This window comes from Varroa jacobsoni, unplaced genomic scaffold (assembly GCF_002532875.2).
Source record: "Varroa jacobsoni isolate VJ856 unplaced genomic scaffold, vjacob_1.0 scaffold_367, whole genome shotgun sequence".
NCBI lineage: Eukaryota > Metazoa > Arthropoda > Arachnida > Mesostigmata > Varroidae > Varroa > Varroa jacobsoni.
The window spans coordinates 480075-496463 of NW_019213269.1; the positions used below are offsets into that span (position 1 = coordinate 480075).

At 41.1% G+C, this 16389-nt stretch overlaps 2 protein-coding genes across 5 annotated transcripts in view; both read left to right on the forward strand.

The window, feature by feature from the left end:
• The window catches only part of LOC111259764 (uncharacterized), a 185051-nt gene extending 182337 nt beyond the window's left edge, over positions 1 to 2714 (forward strand). Inside the window, exons 33-36 of the mRNA XM_086968008.1 lie at positions 360 to 524; positions 1555 to 1657; positions 1982 to 2202; positions 2524 to 2714. Coding sequence (XP_086824134.1) covers positions 360 to 524; positions 1555 to 1657; positions 1982 to 2202; positions 2524 to 2714 — 680 coding nt within the window. The remainder of the gene's footprint in view (positions 1 to 359; positions 525 to 1554; positions 1658 to 1981; positions 2203 to 2523) is intronic.
• A 4417-nt stretch (positions 2715 to 7131) lies between these two features.
• Positions 7132 to 16389, forward strand: part of LOC147753582 (uncharacterized) — a 31796-nt gene continuing 22538 nt past the window's right edge. For all 4 annotated transcript variants that reach the window (XM_086968018.1, XM_086968020.1, XM_086968021.1 and 1 more), the window contains exons 1-3: positions 7132 to 7182; positions 10380 to 10505; positions 14715 to 14909. In XM_086968018.1, coding sequence (XP_086824144.1) covers positions 7149 to 7182; positions 10380 to 10505; positions 14715 to 14909 — 355 coding nt within the window. In that variant the 5' untranslated portion in view covers positions 7132 to 7148. The remainder of the gene's footprint in view (positions 7183 to 10379; positions 10506 to 14714; positions 14910 to 16389) is intronic.

Below are 16389 nucleotides of genomic sequence, written 5' to 3' on the forward strand. Positions count from 1 at the left end.
AGTTTATTATCGCTTTTCGCTTTAGTGCTTGTCGCTTGATGTGAATCAGTAAAGCAAGAGTCGGCGGTCTATGGGGGTATCATATAATAAGTGTGCCGGTTTAGCAGAAGTAATAGTGAGAGTACCTGTTCGATTGGAAAATAGACGAGCATACCAGAAACGTGTGTATTTATATAAAGTTTAGTTGTGTTGATGAACGTTAATTTGTCTTTGGATAATAACAGCGTTTAAAAACACATCTCTCTTATTACATTTTACATATTTATTGTCAAAAATGAACTTGACTATCCCAGGAATAATTTAAGATAGATCGTATTCTATGTACGATAGTAAGAGTTTTTATGCATTACTTCTTTCAGTTTCGGCTCAGAAGTTATCGACCGTGCTCTCGGTGGGCGAAGGTGGCTCAGAATTGCGCCCACTTAATTATCCCCAGCCAGTGCCGGCACACCTCAGCCAGCTTTCAGTGCAAATCTTCTCAGGCGCTGGACACCGGATAGAATTTGTCACGCGCAACTATACTGGTGAATAACTTAATACACTAGATTTACCTGCAGACTTCTTGTCGGGCTCGTTAGTAAATGGCCCTTTACGGGGGGGGGGGGGGGGGCACAACATAAACTGAAGCATCCTATTCGGTTTCCTGGCAGTGGTAAATTCTAGAGGGAGTGAACGATGCAAGCGTCACAGACAGATGAAAAGACACGTACATCAGATTTAGTAATATGAATAGTACATTGAATAAGAATACTTAGGTAATGCAATGGATTGAACGGTAGTTCGAAAATGAAAGTGTCTAGTGAAATGCGCATCAGAAGGACGCTTATTAAAAACCTGTTGAAAATAATACTTTTTTTACTCAAACCACCAACTTCCATAGTGCCTAAAATAGGCTTGTTGGTTTCTGGCAATCTAAGACCGTGCATTATCCCTGCTAAGACGGTGCTATAGTGATTTCTGTTAAAAGTATTATCGTCCGATACAAGTTACTTCTCAAGAAACCAAAAAGTTATTTATACACGAAGTCCACTCAACCTAGTTGCGCACCAATTTAATCAGAAAGTGACCGACAAGGGCACTCTCTCGGCAAAGCCGTCACACGAACAGTGTCCTCCACTTTTTTCCAAATCACAAAAATTATAATCCTTTCTTTTATAAGCTAACTATCGCGAGAGGCATTTCTACGTATGGCGTACCTAAAAGAGATAATCTCCTATTGATCTGAAGTAAAAGCTATGGCAGATATTAAAGGATAACGATTTGACGATCTCTAGTGGCTGCAGTCATCACAATGTTGACTGTTGTTAGTTGAAAGCAACCGCATAACATGCATGCTTTCTTTTAACAGAGTACAATGATTTGTAGTGAAGTACAACAGAAGGTATCATCGCTGTAATATCTTATGTCTATAGTATCGGCTTGATATCCGCTGGAAGGACCTAAGTCATTCCAGTACCTCAATTAGTGGTGAAGTTCCGTTCTAGGATCTACAGTTGTATGCACGATGCTCTGGCGTGTTCCATAAAAATATTTATAGTAATCATTTGTGTTCAGGCCGTCACATGGGCAATTTGAAAAAAATCATCTTCGAGGATCCGTTTGCCCAATTTCACAAAACTCAGAAGGTCTTCCGTGCTCAAGATTACAATCGGACAAGGTGAGTCTTTGTATTTCGCGGGAAAGCATATATGAGATAGAACGTATTCCTTTCGCCGTAGAATGGGGTTACCTTTCTTTTCAAGCTCTTACTTATCAGAATCACTTACATAACAGCGTTTGAAGAATTCACTTCAAGCAAATCTTCAAATTCAAATAGCATGTCGTGCACACCTTTTGCACTTGTAGCGAGGCTTTTCAAACAACTACCGCTAAAAAGAAAAGCACCTAGCAATTTTTTGCTTGCTACTAGGCCCGTTCTAAAAATCGGATCCTAATCCATGGCGTTCCTTCTCCCTCTGCCCGTCTTCTTGTCTCCCTCTAGGCGGGCGGTAGCGACTTCTAATTCTATTCCGACATCACAGTGGCAAAGCGTGGTCTATATTCCATCTGACGGCAACGCCTCCTCCGGTGTCTGGTCCAACCCCGAGTCCAATATGGACTCCACCTCTACTAAGCTCGTCACCATCAAAAGCTTGCTTAACGGAATGGTTATCAACTACGAACCGCAGGATAACTTGCTTATTCGCTACAAGGTCAAAAAAGGTACGCAAACGGTCGACCGTCAAATACCACACAAATAAATGACGGACCCCATCCAGTCACCATCAACTTAAAAAACTTCCAGGTTTTCAGTTAAGCACAACGCGGTTTTAGTTACAACTTAACTGTGTACCACTTTTATGTGTTATGAGGGCAGGGAGCGACTGTTTCGTCTTTGTCGAACAAGTGTAATTCGGTGAAAAGATGGCCAAAGATTTGTACTATAAGAACGCAGTCTGCATGAGATACACGACGGAAATTTAGGCTGTAACAATCTTCGTCTGCTAGATAATATTTGTTGAATGAGGTCATTTCCAATTACAGATGAAAACTTTACGTCGGTAGCCGTTAAGGGGTTGGATGTACCGGAGTCCAGCTTTGCTCTGCCTACCTGTAGGCCTAATCCGTGCTTCAATGGCGGCCGTTGCATAGAAGAGAGTGGTCGCAACGTATGCAAGTGCCTGTCTGCCTTTAATGGTACGAATTTAACTATCACAACGCCCTGTTTCCCTTGACCACAACCAATGATTGGTTTAGAGGCCATAATTATCATTAAAGGAATGAAACGAAAAAAAATAATGAAAAGATCTTGGACCGCACGTACTTCTACAAAGGAGTTATTACTTCGGATGCTAGATAGGTTCTGGATCTCATTTGACTGTGCATCATCAGTAGAACACGTTACGTATGCGTATGTTTCATCTGGTTAAATTCATCACCTTTCGAGACCATACTCTCGCTTTGGTGTACTTCGTCAACAAGTGCATGTTAGAACTTCGTAGTTGCATTACCCGGTATGCTATATATTACAGATGAGGTTTATAGCAGGATATTTCGTTGCCTCTCTATATTGCCATTGGGCAACTAACTGCTCGAGCTCATTTGTCGCAGTTGTAAACTTCTTGCTAGTGAGTACGTTCAGTAAATAAGTAACTGCAGCTAGTAACAGAGCAATGGTAACCCTTTACTGGTATATAAATATGAAATTTTAATGAGTTCTCCCGTATGTATGTTTGACTAGAATAGTTAGGGAAGGTTATCATAGATAATAAGCAGCAATGACTTTCATTGCATATAAAAGATTTCTCTATAAGTTTGGCACTCGTGTCTACGTGAATTAGCAGAATAGATCCATTGCTAAAGGAGACCTGCGTTACTTTGATTTGCCCCGTGATATCTTAGTGGGTAACGTATTTGCCTGCTAGTCTTAGGTACACGTTGTCTCCTAGGTTCGAACCCAGATGTACATGCACTTCGTTCCGTGCTGGGGGCTACCCGCCTGCTGGAATCCCTAACGATAACGCCAAACGTCAAACTCGAAACATAGAGAGAGGCTTGGTTGTATTATGACACGGGCACCAACCATAGGAAACAACAGCCTCGTCCCGGCTGGGTGCCTTTGTCTTGAATGCGGAAGCTTTACGTCAGGTAGGCTTGCTTATACGGTGCGTCCGGGAGCTTCTGTTATTGAGAACTTGTGGTTACAAACGGTTTTGCATGCATTTGCTCTCGGCTTAGAATAATGACTTCAGTTCTTCTCGAGAGTCAAGCGGGATTCGACCGAAAGTAATCAGGGGCAGCCCGCGAAGGTTTGACTTATTTTGCTTGGCTTCGATCTAATTCCTGCTGGCCTAATTGCTATTTGCAGTGGATCTATTTGTCGCGCAGATTGATGACGAAATGTAGCAAGTTCTGAGAAACTCGATTGCCAATGAAGTTCGTTCTCGCGCCGCCTTTTACCTTACTACAGAAATTTTATCGTAGAAGTTGGTTCGATTTTACCTACGCATGTTGTCAGTGACACGCGAAAACAACAGTATCTGAAGTTGCTTTTAGAATACCGGTCTTCCAAGTATGAGTAGGTAACAAATGTCTAAATTGAATTTTTGGAACATGTAGAATATAAGTCATCCGACAAATTCATGACGAAGTGTCTTAGTTATATCATAGCTGTGTCAAATTGTGAGGTAAAACTTCGTTTTAAAATTCGCTTCGCTGTCCACTAGGTCGATTTTTCCTACTTCTACAGGGAATATTATCTATTACTGCATGCCAGTACACTTTTGAAACTTTTATATGAATCGGTAGTTCTATTCTTGTCCTACTACCATGAAGGTCACTGAATTTTTCTTACTGACGATCGTTCAGGCAATTGGTTGGCCATCTGAATGAATCAGTGCTTTAAGCTCATTTTTTCGCCCTCTTTTTTGTCCTCCAACTTGTCCTGTCAATTTTTATCTATATACACATACAGACATATATAATCGCTCCAAACTGGCTAGTTGAAAAATAGCTGACGGTTTTCAAGTTAAATATTTTGAAATATTATTACCAAACTATACATTGGCACCTTTTTAATCAATAAACTTGTGCCATTTTTTGGCTAACACCAATAATCTATCACTGTAGAGTGTCTTTTATTTCCGTGTGAAAAACTGCGGCAAGTGATTTTTCCATCTTTTCGCTAAAAATCAAATAAATAATGTCGCTAATATTAGGGTTCTGCAGAGGCCAAAACAGATGATGGTGATAGTGGTGCGAGATCGGGGCTATGTGGGGCATGTATTAAAATTTCCCATTCAAACTTCCACAATTTTTGTTTGGTAGCAAAAAATAAATATGGTCTGGCATTGTCATGGTCGAAAACTATGCTTTTTGTTCTCTAGTCTGTTGATAGTTTTCAATGGTGATGTCACTACACATATCACTTACTACGTTCCATTTTATATATATAAATATATATATGGTACGTGCATAATATATATATATACATATCAGTTGCCGATGTAAAACTTGTGTTCTAAACACTAACGATTTGCTTATAGCGCAACTGAAAGGTACAACTTTACTGAGAATCCTCTGATGCGTGCACACCGTACGCTCTCAGGCACCATCAACAAGTACAATATAGTACTAGTCGTTTCTACATAGCTTTAAAAAGAGGCACAAGGTGCTTTAACTCTTCTCCTCTAACCTTATCAATGTTAGCCAATGTTAGACTATACCCACAGCTGTTAGACAGGACCAGTTCGCATTAGTCACAAGCGAAAAAGTCCCTGCTTATTGCAGCCCTTGTTTAGGCGTGTTGGAATGTTCAGGCTTTTCTTTTCCTCTCTTTGGCGGCTCGAGCCCAAAAACCGAGCAAGCCTAAGGTTCGACATTTCAGATGCCACTCTTGTCGAACGATCAGACTGGCGTTGACAAATACATGCCTTATGGGTTTAAATTAAACATTTTCTAAGGTATGCATAGTATTTTTTGAAGCACCACTAACAGCCTTTCCGTATTTGAAAGCTAACGAGCGCTCGTTAGGGAGCATCGGGGGAAAGAATATCAAACGATAGAGCATATTGCGGCTGGTCAATGTAGCGACCTCAATGTACAATTAAAAAAATCCTCAAAAAACGCGTTGGCCAGAATTTCAACGCATCAGCCTCTTCGACCACTTCATTCTGGTTAAGAATGCTAACCCTACCTAACGAAAATCCTAAGCGAGGCGAAAGAATAGCTTTCGCAAACAGCAATTTCATAATGATAGACAAAAATGCTAGTACTTCACTCAGAGGTTCCTACTAACACCTTTGCTCTTGAGAGAATGTGAACAAAGAAAATTTGAAAAATAGTAGGGTGACTACCTCCTAATGCAAGTTTCATTAGGCATGTATAATTAAGGGAAATCGTATACTGTTTAAGGCACGAATATTTTGCAGAGGCAAAATATTTTTAGAAGACTCAATGGAAAGTCTTCGTACCACATCGCCTTTGTAGAGGGAAAAAAGCTTGTAGGGGCTTGGATGTTTTCTTTGATCCAGAATTTCTTACTATTTGGTACTCTAATCAGCAATACGACTTAGGTCTAAGAGGGTTCTAACTACAGAAGGTGAACTATCTTCTATCTAAAGTGCACTATTGTTATATATTCACTGTCGAAATAGCATCTATAGGGCAACGTAATGAATAGGTTGAGCGATTAACTTCATCCGCAATCGTATTTATACGTACGGTTCTAAAGTATGGTGAATGGTCATGCAAAGGCAACCCACCTTTGCTATCTACGGTAACATTCAAGTTCGGTTGGGACGACGATAGTAAATTTTCATAGAAAGTAAGATGCATCGGGACGCTCTACGTTCCTATAGGGCGTACTTGGTTTCGCTACCCTGAACTCCGGCAATTCTAAACAGCTTCGTGTCGTCTGCGTACCAGAAGCTTTTCTCCGAAGATTAGAGTTCATGTGGTACTGTAACGCCGCTCAGCGTTTATCGATGCACCGTGCTCTCTATAAAAATTATTCCACGAAGCTGTCAGTGGTCTAAGTCGGTTTTGGTTCAACAAGATCTTAGTCCATGACCATGCTCGCTATAGCTAGATAATGGCGTGCACATTACGCGGTCCCACGGGATACAAAAGCAGTTTCTGAGGTCTTTTTCTATCGAGACGGTTTATTGTTCCAAGTTCCGGTTGGTCGTCAGCGAGCTAGCGACCTAAACATTAATAGTTACATTGCCTTCTTTTTACTTTTATTGAAGGTCGATCATAAGTCGACAATAGATATGTTCGTACACGACACTCTACAGTATGCAAACCGCTTTGAGGGCATATTAGCACATTAGGCGCTCTTTTATAAAAGTTTATTGAGGATCAGAGCGCATGTCCCACGGTCTACAACAAAGCCCCTGTAGAGTGTACATTTAACGATTTTGTTCAGAAATTTCATGTAGTTATTTGTATCCTGCGAAGTTATCAAATGTGATCTTATAATTTACTTCGATACAAATAAATAATTAGTACTATTACTTAAGCATATATTTCTACATGTGCGTATATATACTGACTTCTTATAATCTATTTGCTTTTTGTGAACGATTATAGGTGTTTTGTGTCATTTGAGTCCTTGCGATAATGGCTTCTGCGAACGAGGTGTATGCCGAGTGAACGAAAGTACTAGAATGCCCGAATGCTTCTGTGAATCTGGATATATAGGTGAGACAGTCATCTATGGACTTTAGTCAGTTACTCACAAAAGCCTTTTTCCGCTTCTACCATTTAAAGCAAGAACAGAGCAATTGTCAAGAGGGACATCAAAGAGTTAGTACAAGTCCCAACAAGCTTGCCGTATGCTCTCGAGTTAGGACTATAGGCACATACGTGCATACGGACTAGACGTCTTTGTTCGCAGAAAGCCCGAGCGCGGCCGATTCCCCCATGGAGCACAGAGGAATGGAAAACGGGGTTTGAAGAAAATTGAGTTACTTAGCTCAAATTATGTAGTAAACAGATTTTATTCTATCTGCCGTATTTAAGTGGTACTGACCGGCTTACGAAAAAACCTTGAAGACCTCTTTGCATGCTTTGATTTCCTGGTAGTAATTTACTTGCTTTCGTTTGATGGAAATTACCATTTTTCTACATAGATACAATTGTCATCATGATCATGATCATCAAAACATGTTTCGGAATATTTATGAAAAGTTAGAAGGTGGCAACTCCACCGGCCCAGGTGAACTTGAGTTATATGCAGGCTAACTACGGATATACAAACATGAAGGAGTCGTTTTATAGAATAAGCAAAACGAGCATTCCGTTGGGCTGAGAACATATTGCAAAGGGAAAGAATCGCCACTTGACGACACAACGATTTGTATAATCCACTCACTATTTCACGGAGCCCGAATGACTCTGCTAGGGCAGAAGGATGAGAAACCCGCAACGGGCAGACCAGCTCGCGCGAGCAGACACATTCTGATTGTTTAGGTAGAGGAGCGCTTGCGCTTTGTGCCTTCGTAACTCGTTGTCCTGTCTGCACAGACAAATGATCATGTCTGTCACGATTGAGGGTGAATTTGCGTCCCGTGCAGCGTCGTGTAATGAAGCAGCACAGCAGTGCTCTCAGCCCTAGAGCACAAGACGGCCGGCATCTACCAGCACGTTTTATTTGCCTAGTATACCGTATTGAACGCTGCGTCGTGACAACATCAAATTCAATCATCAGATCAACGCGTAAACATGTATAATTATTACCTAAATAGTTATCTACAAAGTGATCAGTATCAAACACAATATAGTTCTACAATGTAGAATTGTCTCGAAACACCCCGGGCAAACGTTTCATTCGCTTAGGTCGACTTGAACTATCGCCAGAGCTTGCGTTTCTACGAGTTATATCAACGACACGGATAACGGTGACTAAATAACGAATGGTTTCATTTATGTGGTTATCTATGTTGGAATATATAAAGTTGAAATCAGACAAAAGAGCAAACAGAGCAGTATTACCCAATAAGCACAGCGTGTTCCGAGTGCCATCTTTTATTCGTATTTCTTACGAATTTACTATACGCTATTTACGATAATCTTGTCTATATGTCCAACAGTGTATTAGGTTCTTACCATTATGCTCTGTGTGCCTCATTTCTCAACTCTGTATGTAGTTGCATAAGAGTTGAGCCACAGCGTACATATAATACCCACCCTTGCCTGATAGGCTCTCTTTATCTTTGATTACGCTAACGAACGCTGCGTCCTTAAACAACTGGCATTTTTACAACAATATATCCTATCTAATGCATGCTTATTATGTGATCCTGTCAGCTCGTTTGTGAATGACACCATTTTTTTTTCGGCTCGCTATTGGTTATTAGCTCTTGACATTGCTATAAGTAATACCTTACGTGTACATAAAAATTACTTTCCTGTACCCTTTCGGTCGCTTCTTTGTAGCACCTTTGAAGACCTTGTTCCATTTTCTCATGTAGGTGTGCGTTTTTTTTATGTGTTGAGACACGGTATTAGTTGTTGAAGCCTCTCTACTCCCGCTATTTACATAGGCTGTATTTACCGATGAAGTTTCACGCGATACTTCAAAGCTGATAAAAGTTATAAACGCTAGTATTTCTCGCTACACCTATGTGCGTGTCGCATCTTATATGTATCTGGACTAATTTGCGTATCGTTTTAGTTAGCCTAAAAATAGAAAAACGTCGAAGGGGGAACCGCAATGAAAAATTTCATTTGCTGGTACATAAAGACTGCCTGTGTGTTCTACATTTCTCGTTTTTTAACCTTTTTCACCTAGCACATCGGATCAAAAACAAATTTCCGCCCCCCTTAGACTGAACAGAAATTACTAGATATCCTTATCCTTGTACCATTAACTTATTATGTTATGTGCGCCCCGTCATTGTCTGCTACTTTTTTCATTTCTCTACCAAGTGGTAGATGCCGTCTCCCTAGAAGGTAGCGGATTTCGCCTTGAAGTAGTTTTCAGCTACCTTTCAAGTTATTGATCCGTGTTGAAAATAGCTTCCGAAGCAAGGTCCAGATGATGTGAAGAATACAATCGAAGCCCAGAAGAGCAGTTTTGACGACGTTTGCTGTGTGAGGCTTCGCGTTATCATACAGCAGGACGATCGGACGCCGTCTGTCGAATTTTTTTGAATATCTTAGTTGCTTGGACACAACGGGGCCAAATAAACAACAATTGGCAGGAACGAATTCCCAGTCAGTCATAGCCGTTGCAGTCCCACCAAACGTAACACATAACCTTTTTAGGGGTGAACATCTGGCTGAATCGTAGGCCTTAGCCTCCTTTCTGGAACCACCCATCGCGATTTTCGGTTTACTACTACTACTTTTCGTCACCAGTTACAATTCTATGCAAAAATTAGTCATCGTGATAGCGTGACTCTCCACATCGAGCTAGACTTTGAAACGCAGCATTAAACCGTAATCCCTGGTTGGATTTAGAGGGTTGATGAGGTATCTAAGCTCCAACTTTCTGTATCAACCCTAGCGACTTGCGATCACTCATGACGATTGTGTGGCTACGCTCCATCTTTTCAGCCAGTTCCTAATTGTTTGTCGGCGGTTTTCCTTCGAAAATGTCTGCAGATGGTTATCATCAAACGCAAACGATCGGCCAAAACTGGAGGCATCATTTAGGTCCCGTGTACCGTTTTCGAACCTGACGAATCACTCCTGAACACTCCATACACAAGGCAAATATCCTGGGCTGTTTTGGCAGCGTTCTGGCCTCGATCAAATGCATAGTATAGAAGATATCGAGAATGCACTCTTTGTTAGTGCGTTCACAGCACCTTTTCCTAATAGGTCTAAAATGTGTCACTGGCTGATCATGGAGCTCTCTGAGAACTGCTGTTTTGTTTGATCACTGATTTTAGGTAAACGGTGTGAGCAGAGACGGTCTCCGTGTGAACAAAACCCATGCAAGCACGGCACGTGCAGAGTCGTCACGCGACCCGGAAGTGTGGTCGACTATGACTGTGCCTGCCCTTACGCCTACGATGGTGAGTACTGACAGTCACATAGGGCTATTCTTGGCCAGTATATTAGATTGTAGCCTATTGAGAGCAGATAACGCTAGGACAGCATTAAATTACTAACTATATCAACTCGCACATGCTCGCAGCCTTCCATTTTTTTCATTACTGTGAAATATATAAAAAAGATGAAGATGGCAGGAACTCTTTTCGAAGCACCTTTGGACCTCGCTTGCCCAGTATATTTTTATCTCCCGTTTGTGTTATAACACAACTAAAGTTGGTATCCGCTTTTTGATAACTGAGAATTGATGACAGTTCCACAGGGATAGCATTAACGTGTAAGCTAATATGACCAACTGGAATTTCATAGCAAACGTAAAGTCATTAAATGTAACTTTATTCTTATTTTAATTACAATCGCTTGTCTAACCGTTTCTTTAAAAATCTGATTTTATTTGACTTTCACCTGTCTTCTTTCTACACTAATCCTCACTACAGCTTTGTAGCGTTGCCTTAAAAAACCATGAAAAGGGACGCTGTGCACCTGCGATTCGAAAGTACCACACAAAGCGGTATTACTACATGGTATATTTAGTACTTTGCTAAAGCACACACTCTGTCATCTGTCCTCCGCTTATTCTTTCGTTACGCTTTATTAGAGTATATGCAGCTCTATATGTACAACGCCCCCAGCGCTCTTTCGTCCTTCCGCCCTTGCGTTTTCCCACAACCTCGCAAAGATCAACCACGAACAAAGATCGTTCCTTATGGTCCACACGTCAGCGTATATATGACGCTGACGTCAGCCACGCATCGCAGGTCTACCAAATGGAGCTGGCTGTAACACATCATTGAGACGAACTGGAAAGCACTAGGTTCCGACCTATACTAGGCTCGCGACTATTCGATCGTGTGCTTGACAGAAACAAAGTGCGGAAAGCGTTAACGGGGAGACAATGCTTTCTTGGGAGTGATCTTTTTCAAAGGTACTACCAGAGGCTCTCCCTTTCCATCCATGGCAGCTTTTTGATTCTTGAACCGACGATCTAGCGCCATTGAAGGGTGATGGATCGAACGGCAATCTACTAGTGAAGCTTTTAACAGTCGACACTGAGCTGAAGGCAGTGGTAATAAACGCTATCCAGTAGCGGAGTATCGCTAGCTTAGCTTCGTCTAGCAGGGCCTAGCTGTTACCTATTACGTTAGGCCCGGGATGTCGAGAAAGCAAGCGATGAACACGACAAATCGTGCAGGCGAAGAAATGCTGGCTGGAGCTAAACGATGCGACACAGACAACTAAGCGGCGAGCAAACCAAGTTGACTACATTCAGCTTGCTGTTGTTAGTGACGCTGGATGCTGATGCCGCCACCCCCTTATCTTACGTTCACCCCTTAACACAGACGCAAAATTTTGAGAGCGGAGCTAAGCCAAAGAATGGAAGCTGCCTGATCTCATCGTGTTTATGCAACTGCTGCCCCTCTTCATTTCTCTGGGGTTTTGAACTGTGTACACATAATAGATTTCGGCGTCCAAGAACATTCCTTGACCTGGGTACCATACGACTGGGCTTTGTGTTGAATTACTTGACTTGTAATTTTTATGTGCGATTAAGCTAAAATATATTGTGCTATCGGACAGTTTTGAAGCAAAAATTCGATGACACATTTTTTATACTCTAAAATAATAGAATTACTACACTAGACATGTGCCATTTTAATCGATGCCCTTTTGCCACTTTTGCTAATATTATAGTCTCATCACCGTAAAACTTGTGGCATCTGGGCCAAGAAGTGGCTCGAGTGATTTTTGCATCTCTCCATTGAAATTGAATTTCGCCATTGGGAGCGACCGAATTCGTTGAAATTTCCAATCTATGTTCTCTTGATTTTTGTTGACGTAATCTGGCATTATCATGATAGAAAATCACACCTGTTTTTTTGTGTACAAAATAAGGTCAATTTTTTTTCAATAAATTGCTGTAATCTTGTTAGCTATCGTTGACAACAGAGGTCCGAACTAATCGCTTAACTAGGCAGTAATTCATCAAATGCGATTCCTATCCAATCCCAGAAAAAACATCACGTTCTTCAACGTCAGTCTGGGCTTTATCACAGCTTGTGGAGCATATTGTTATCGTTGTCTATAGTCTATTGCTCCATTGTTTTATTATTAGTTCGATTCTGTTTCACAGATCAAAGTATGATCTGGCAAATCGTTTTGCGTCAGTTTGTACGATGCCGATACATCGAGCTTCTTTTCATAGTCAGACTATTGTAAATCATTGCTTGGTCGTAAGTGTTTAGTTGTTTGGTAGCTTTATAGTTAGATACGTGGCAGTCTTGCCCAACTTTTACAATAACTTCATAAACTTTTTTTAAAATTATTTTTTTGTATAAATGGAAGACTACTTTCAAAAGCATTGTTGTTTTTTCAGAACGAAATTGAATCAACCATTTTTGGGCTGTTTCCTGCAGCGGTTATGAGCAACGCGAATTATAAGCCTGAGCAGCATTTGTGCCTTTATCGTTAGAAAGCATTGTAAAATGTAATAAATTTCCGCAGACACGTTTTTTGTTTCTTTAAAATGGTCGATCTTAAGCCCTGACATATAAGGTGACTTAAAAGCCATTTAGGTGGAAAAACACTCAATGTTTTTTTCAAAACCCAGTAATAGTAAAATGCGTTAGGAAAAGTCGTGTCAAAGGAATCACATTATGATATATATATATATATTTGCAGGGGAACCGTGTTACGAGAGATCTATCATTTCAGAATGACTGCTCTTTCAAGAGAATACTTACTCCGAAAGAGACTCCCCTAATGGGTCTTATGAATAATTTGCATCTCTATTTATATAAGTACTGCGTTCAGTAACACTTGAATACCTCGAACGACTGAGATTAGAGCAGAAGCACACAAACAAGCACAGCTATTTGCCCAACGTGTTGAAATATTCGACATGGCTCTTGGTGAAGTATCTGTTAAACCTGTCGCAGTAAAACTGCTTAGACGGAAAACAAGGCTTATCTCGGAAACTGCGTGTAAACCCATCGGGGTGACCAGCTGGGTGATTCTTGAAATAGGATTTGAATAAATTGTTTATCTATGCAACGACACGAAGACATAGATATTTGTCAAACTATTCGAGAGATACTCGCTTAGCACAGGCACAGATACGATTCGAGATACAAAAGCATGAACAGTAAACCGTCCAACTGTGATATCGGTCAATAATTGACATCCTGGCTAAGACGAAATAAACGGCGCGAGAACGAAAGTAGTGTTATCGATTCTTGTCGATTTTTGCGTGACGTAAAATGAAAACAATGTTGGACGCCTCATTCTATTCCAAACCGGTATCTCTTTCCAATAAAAGAAATTGCGCAGGATGAGCTGGCTTGCTCCACAATCAAAACTTCGCATCGTCCGATCCGCTGAATAGTATCTTGTATGTTACGGAATCGGAATTTATTTGATGCTCAATGCTAACTTATATGCATTTGCTTAGCCATTTCGCTTAACATGTCCCAGAACAGTCAGGTTCATGCTGAAACACTGAAAAAATCGTAGACCCGGCAAGGGCAGGCATATTTAGAATGCCTAAAACTTACAAATATAGAACGTGCTTTTTTTTCTTCAAGTTCAACCTAATCACTACAAAACAGTGTCGTCGTTAGCTCAAACATATTGTTTCCACAGAAAACTATTGAAAGATTTGAAGATGTGTTGGTTTCTTATCTCGCGTTTGGTTATTCGAGCGGGTAAAATGTGTGAAAAATGTTCCAAATTAGCATTATTTTTAGGTAGCGGAACGACCGCAATGAGATCATAGATCAACCGCGGTTCAACGACGGTATAATTGCAATAGGAACACAAGATGATGTACAGGGGGTAACAATTCATAGGGTGGCTACCAGGATGCAAGACGAAGTCATTTGACGACTGCGCTGAAATTAAACAACGAGTACATGGATGAATAACAACCGCACAGAAAAACTCAGACTTCTTCAAAAGATGGTCCAGTGAATTGGAAATGTCCTTTTTTAGCCAGCCTGATATAGTGTAGTACCAATTCAAGGTCATCAATGAAATTGTTCCCTGAAAAAAGACGCTTCCATGTATTATATCTTTACAAGTAGTTTTGTGGGTCAGTACAGTGCTAAAAGATAAGCTTTGCTAGAACTGGATTTCGCAAACAGAGGCCTATTTGCACGTTTTCATTCTGTTTACAGGACGAAACTGCGAGCATCATCATAAGCTGATTCGGACACCACTATCAGAGCGTATGATAAAGGAGCCATTTTGGCTAGGCTTGATTACGGTTGGAACTGTGCTCCTTATCATCTTAATGGTATACTGCGTCAAACGGAAGTTTGCGGATAAAATCGAAAAGTTCCTGGCAGACGAGATCGAACGTTCCAAGAACAGTAAGTTACCCTGTCCACTAGATCCTAGACCTCTACTCAGATACCAACTATCCTGTATTAAATGGCGCTCGAGACAAATCGGTTTCCAACTCATATACTCCGCCAAAAGACAGAGTTTTCGCTCTAGCTTTGCCTTTGCCGACATCTTGATAAATCAACCGTACCTTGAAGCTGTTCCTACACGTCTGCTTTTTAATCACCTCGCTTACTAGTTGAGCCCCTCAGTTGTCATTCCTTTAATTACGTGTTAACGCATCAAGGTAAACAGTGCAAACAACTCGGTATTTTGAGAATGTGTATCTTTTGTTCAGACAGAATGAAATATGTATTTCTGATGCGTATCGAAAAATTATTGGGCTCCATTAGATGGCGAAATGGCAATTTTTCCATGACGTATACCTTCCCACTGAGCGAGTCCTGTGTTGCACTGGTGCTCCCAGACATGTGTCATGTAGAATGCTTTCGTATAGCTTAGAAAACGATGTATCTAGTTTAACCTGCACTATGAAAACTGATAACGGGTTAAACTAGTTATAGTTCGTTGTAGTGATCCGTCCTAGCCGTCCACGTTGTCCCTAGGGCCGTAGTTCATCTGTGCGCTAGCTGCTGTAAGCCACAAGCCACACCAGCCCGGACGGAGATATGGTGTGAGACGGACGCGTGTCGCAGGAGTTACCACAACCAACATGAAATCTACCCTTACCTCCAACTATTTCCTCCGCCACCCTCCTCCCTATGCCGTACTGTGTACCCCAACAAAATACTTCTTGGGACCATCTCAAATCATGTGACCTAAATTTAGATTTCTTTCGATATCATTAACCTCGATTTTTCTTCTCAAAAAGTTAAGCAGTCCACATCGTAAAATTAGCCACCTTTATGTCGATCACGTAGAATGCAATGCATCTGTTTCGATCGTCAAACTGACGATGCCGACGTGGTGAACTATGGGCCTTTTCAAAGTGAAAACAATTCATTCATTCTGTATGGCCTTGTTCCGCTAACCCATTGTCGAGAATAACTAACGCACACCCCTGCTTCTTCCTTACAGTCCAAAGCCATTTTTTGACCTCTAGTGTTACGGCCTAAGGCTTCCTCTATCGATCTTGGCCAACTGAGCCTCCAGTTATTTTGATCTTGCCATCAGTTCTTTCCTTGCTTTAATTCCTCCCCTTAAGCACTTTTGTCCTGCTTCACTCCCACTGTCCACACCTTTTAAGGCCTCAGCTATTTCCTTAAGGCAAGTTTTCAATCCTGTGCATCAGTATGATAACCGTAGGTCACTTTGCTTGATAAAGGTGGCCAACATTTACGAAACCCGAAATCTATATCAGTTATCATCATTATATACTACATTATGGGTTGCAAAAAACCCACTAATGCCACAAATATGAAGAACTCAGTTTTTATGCCCAAGTTTCGATGCAAAATCATTCGCCACGTAGGTGCCCGCTATCTACGTGTACTGCTAGAAAAGCCA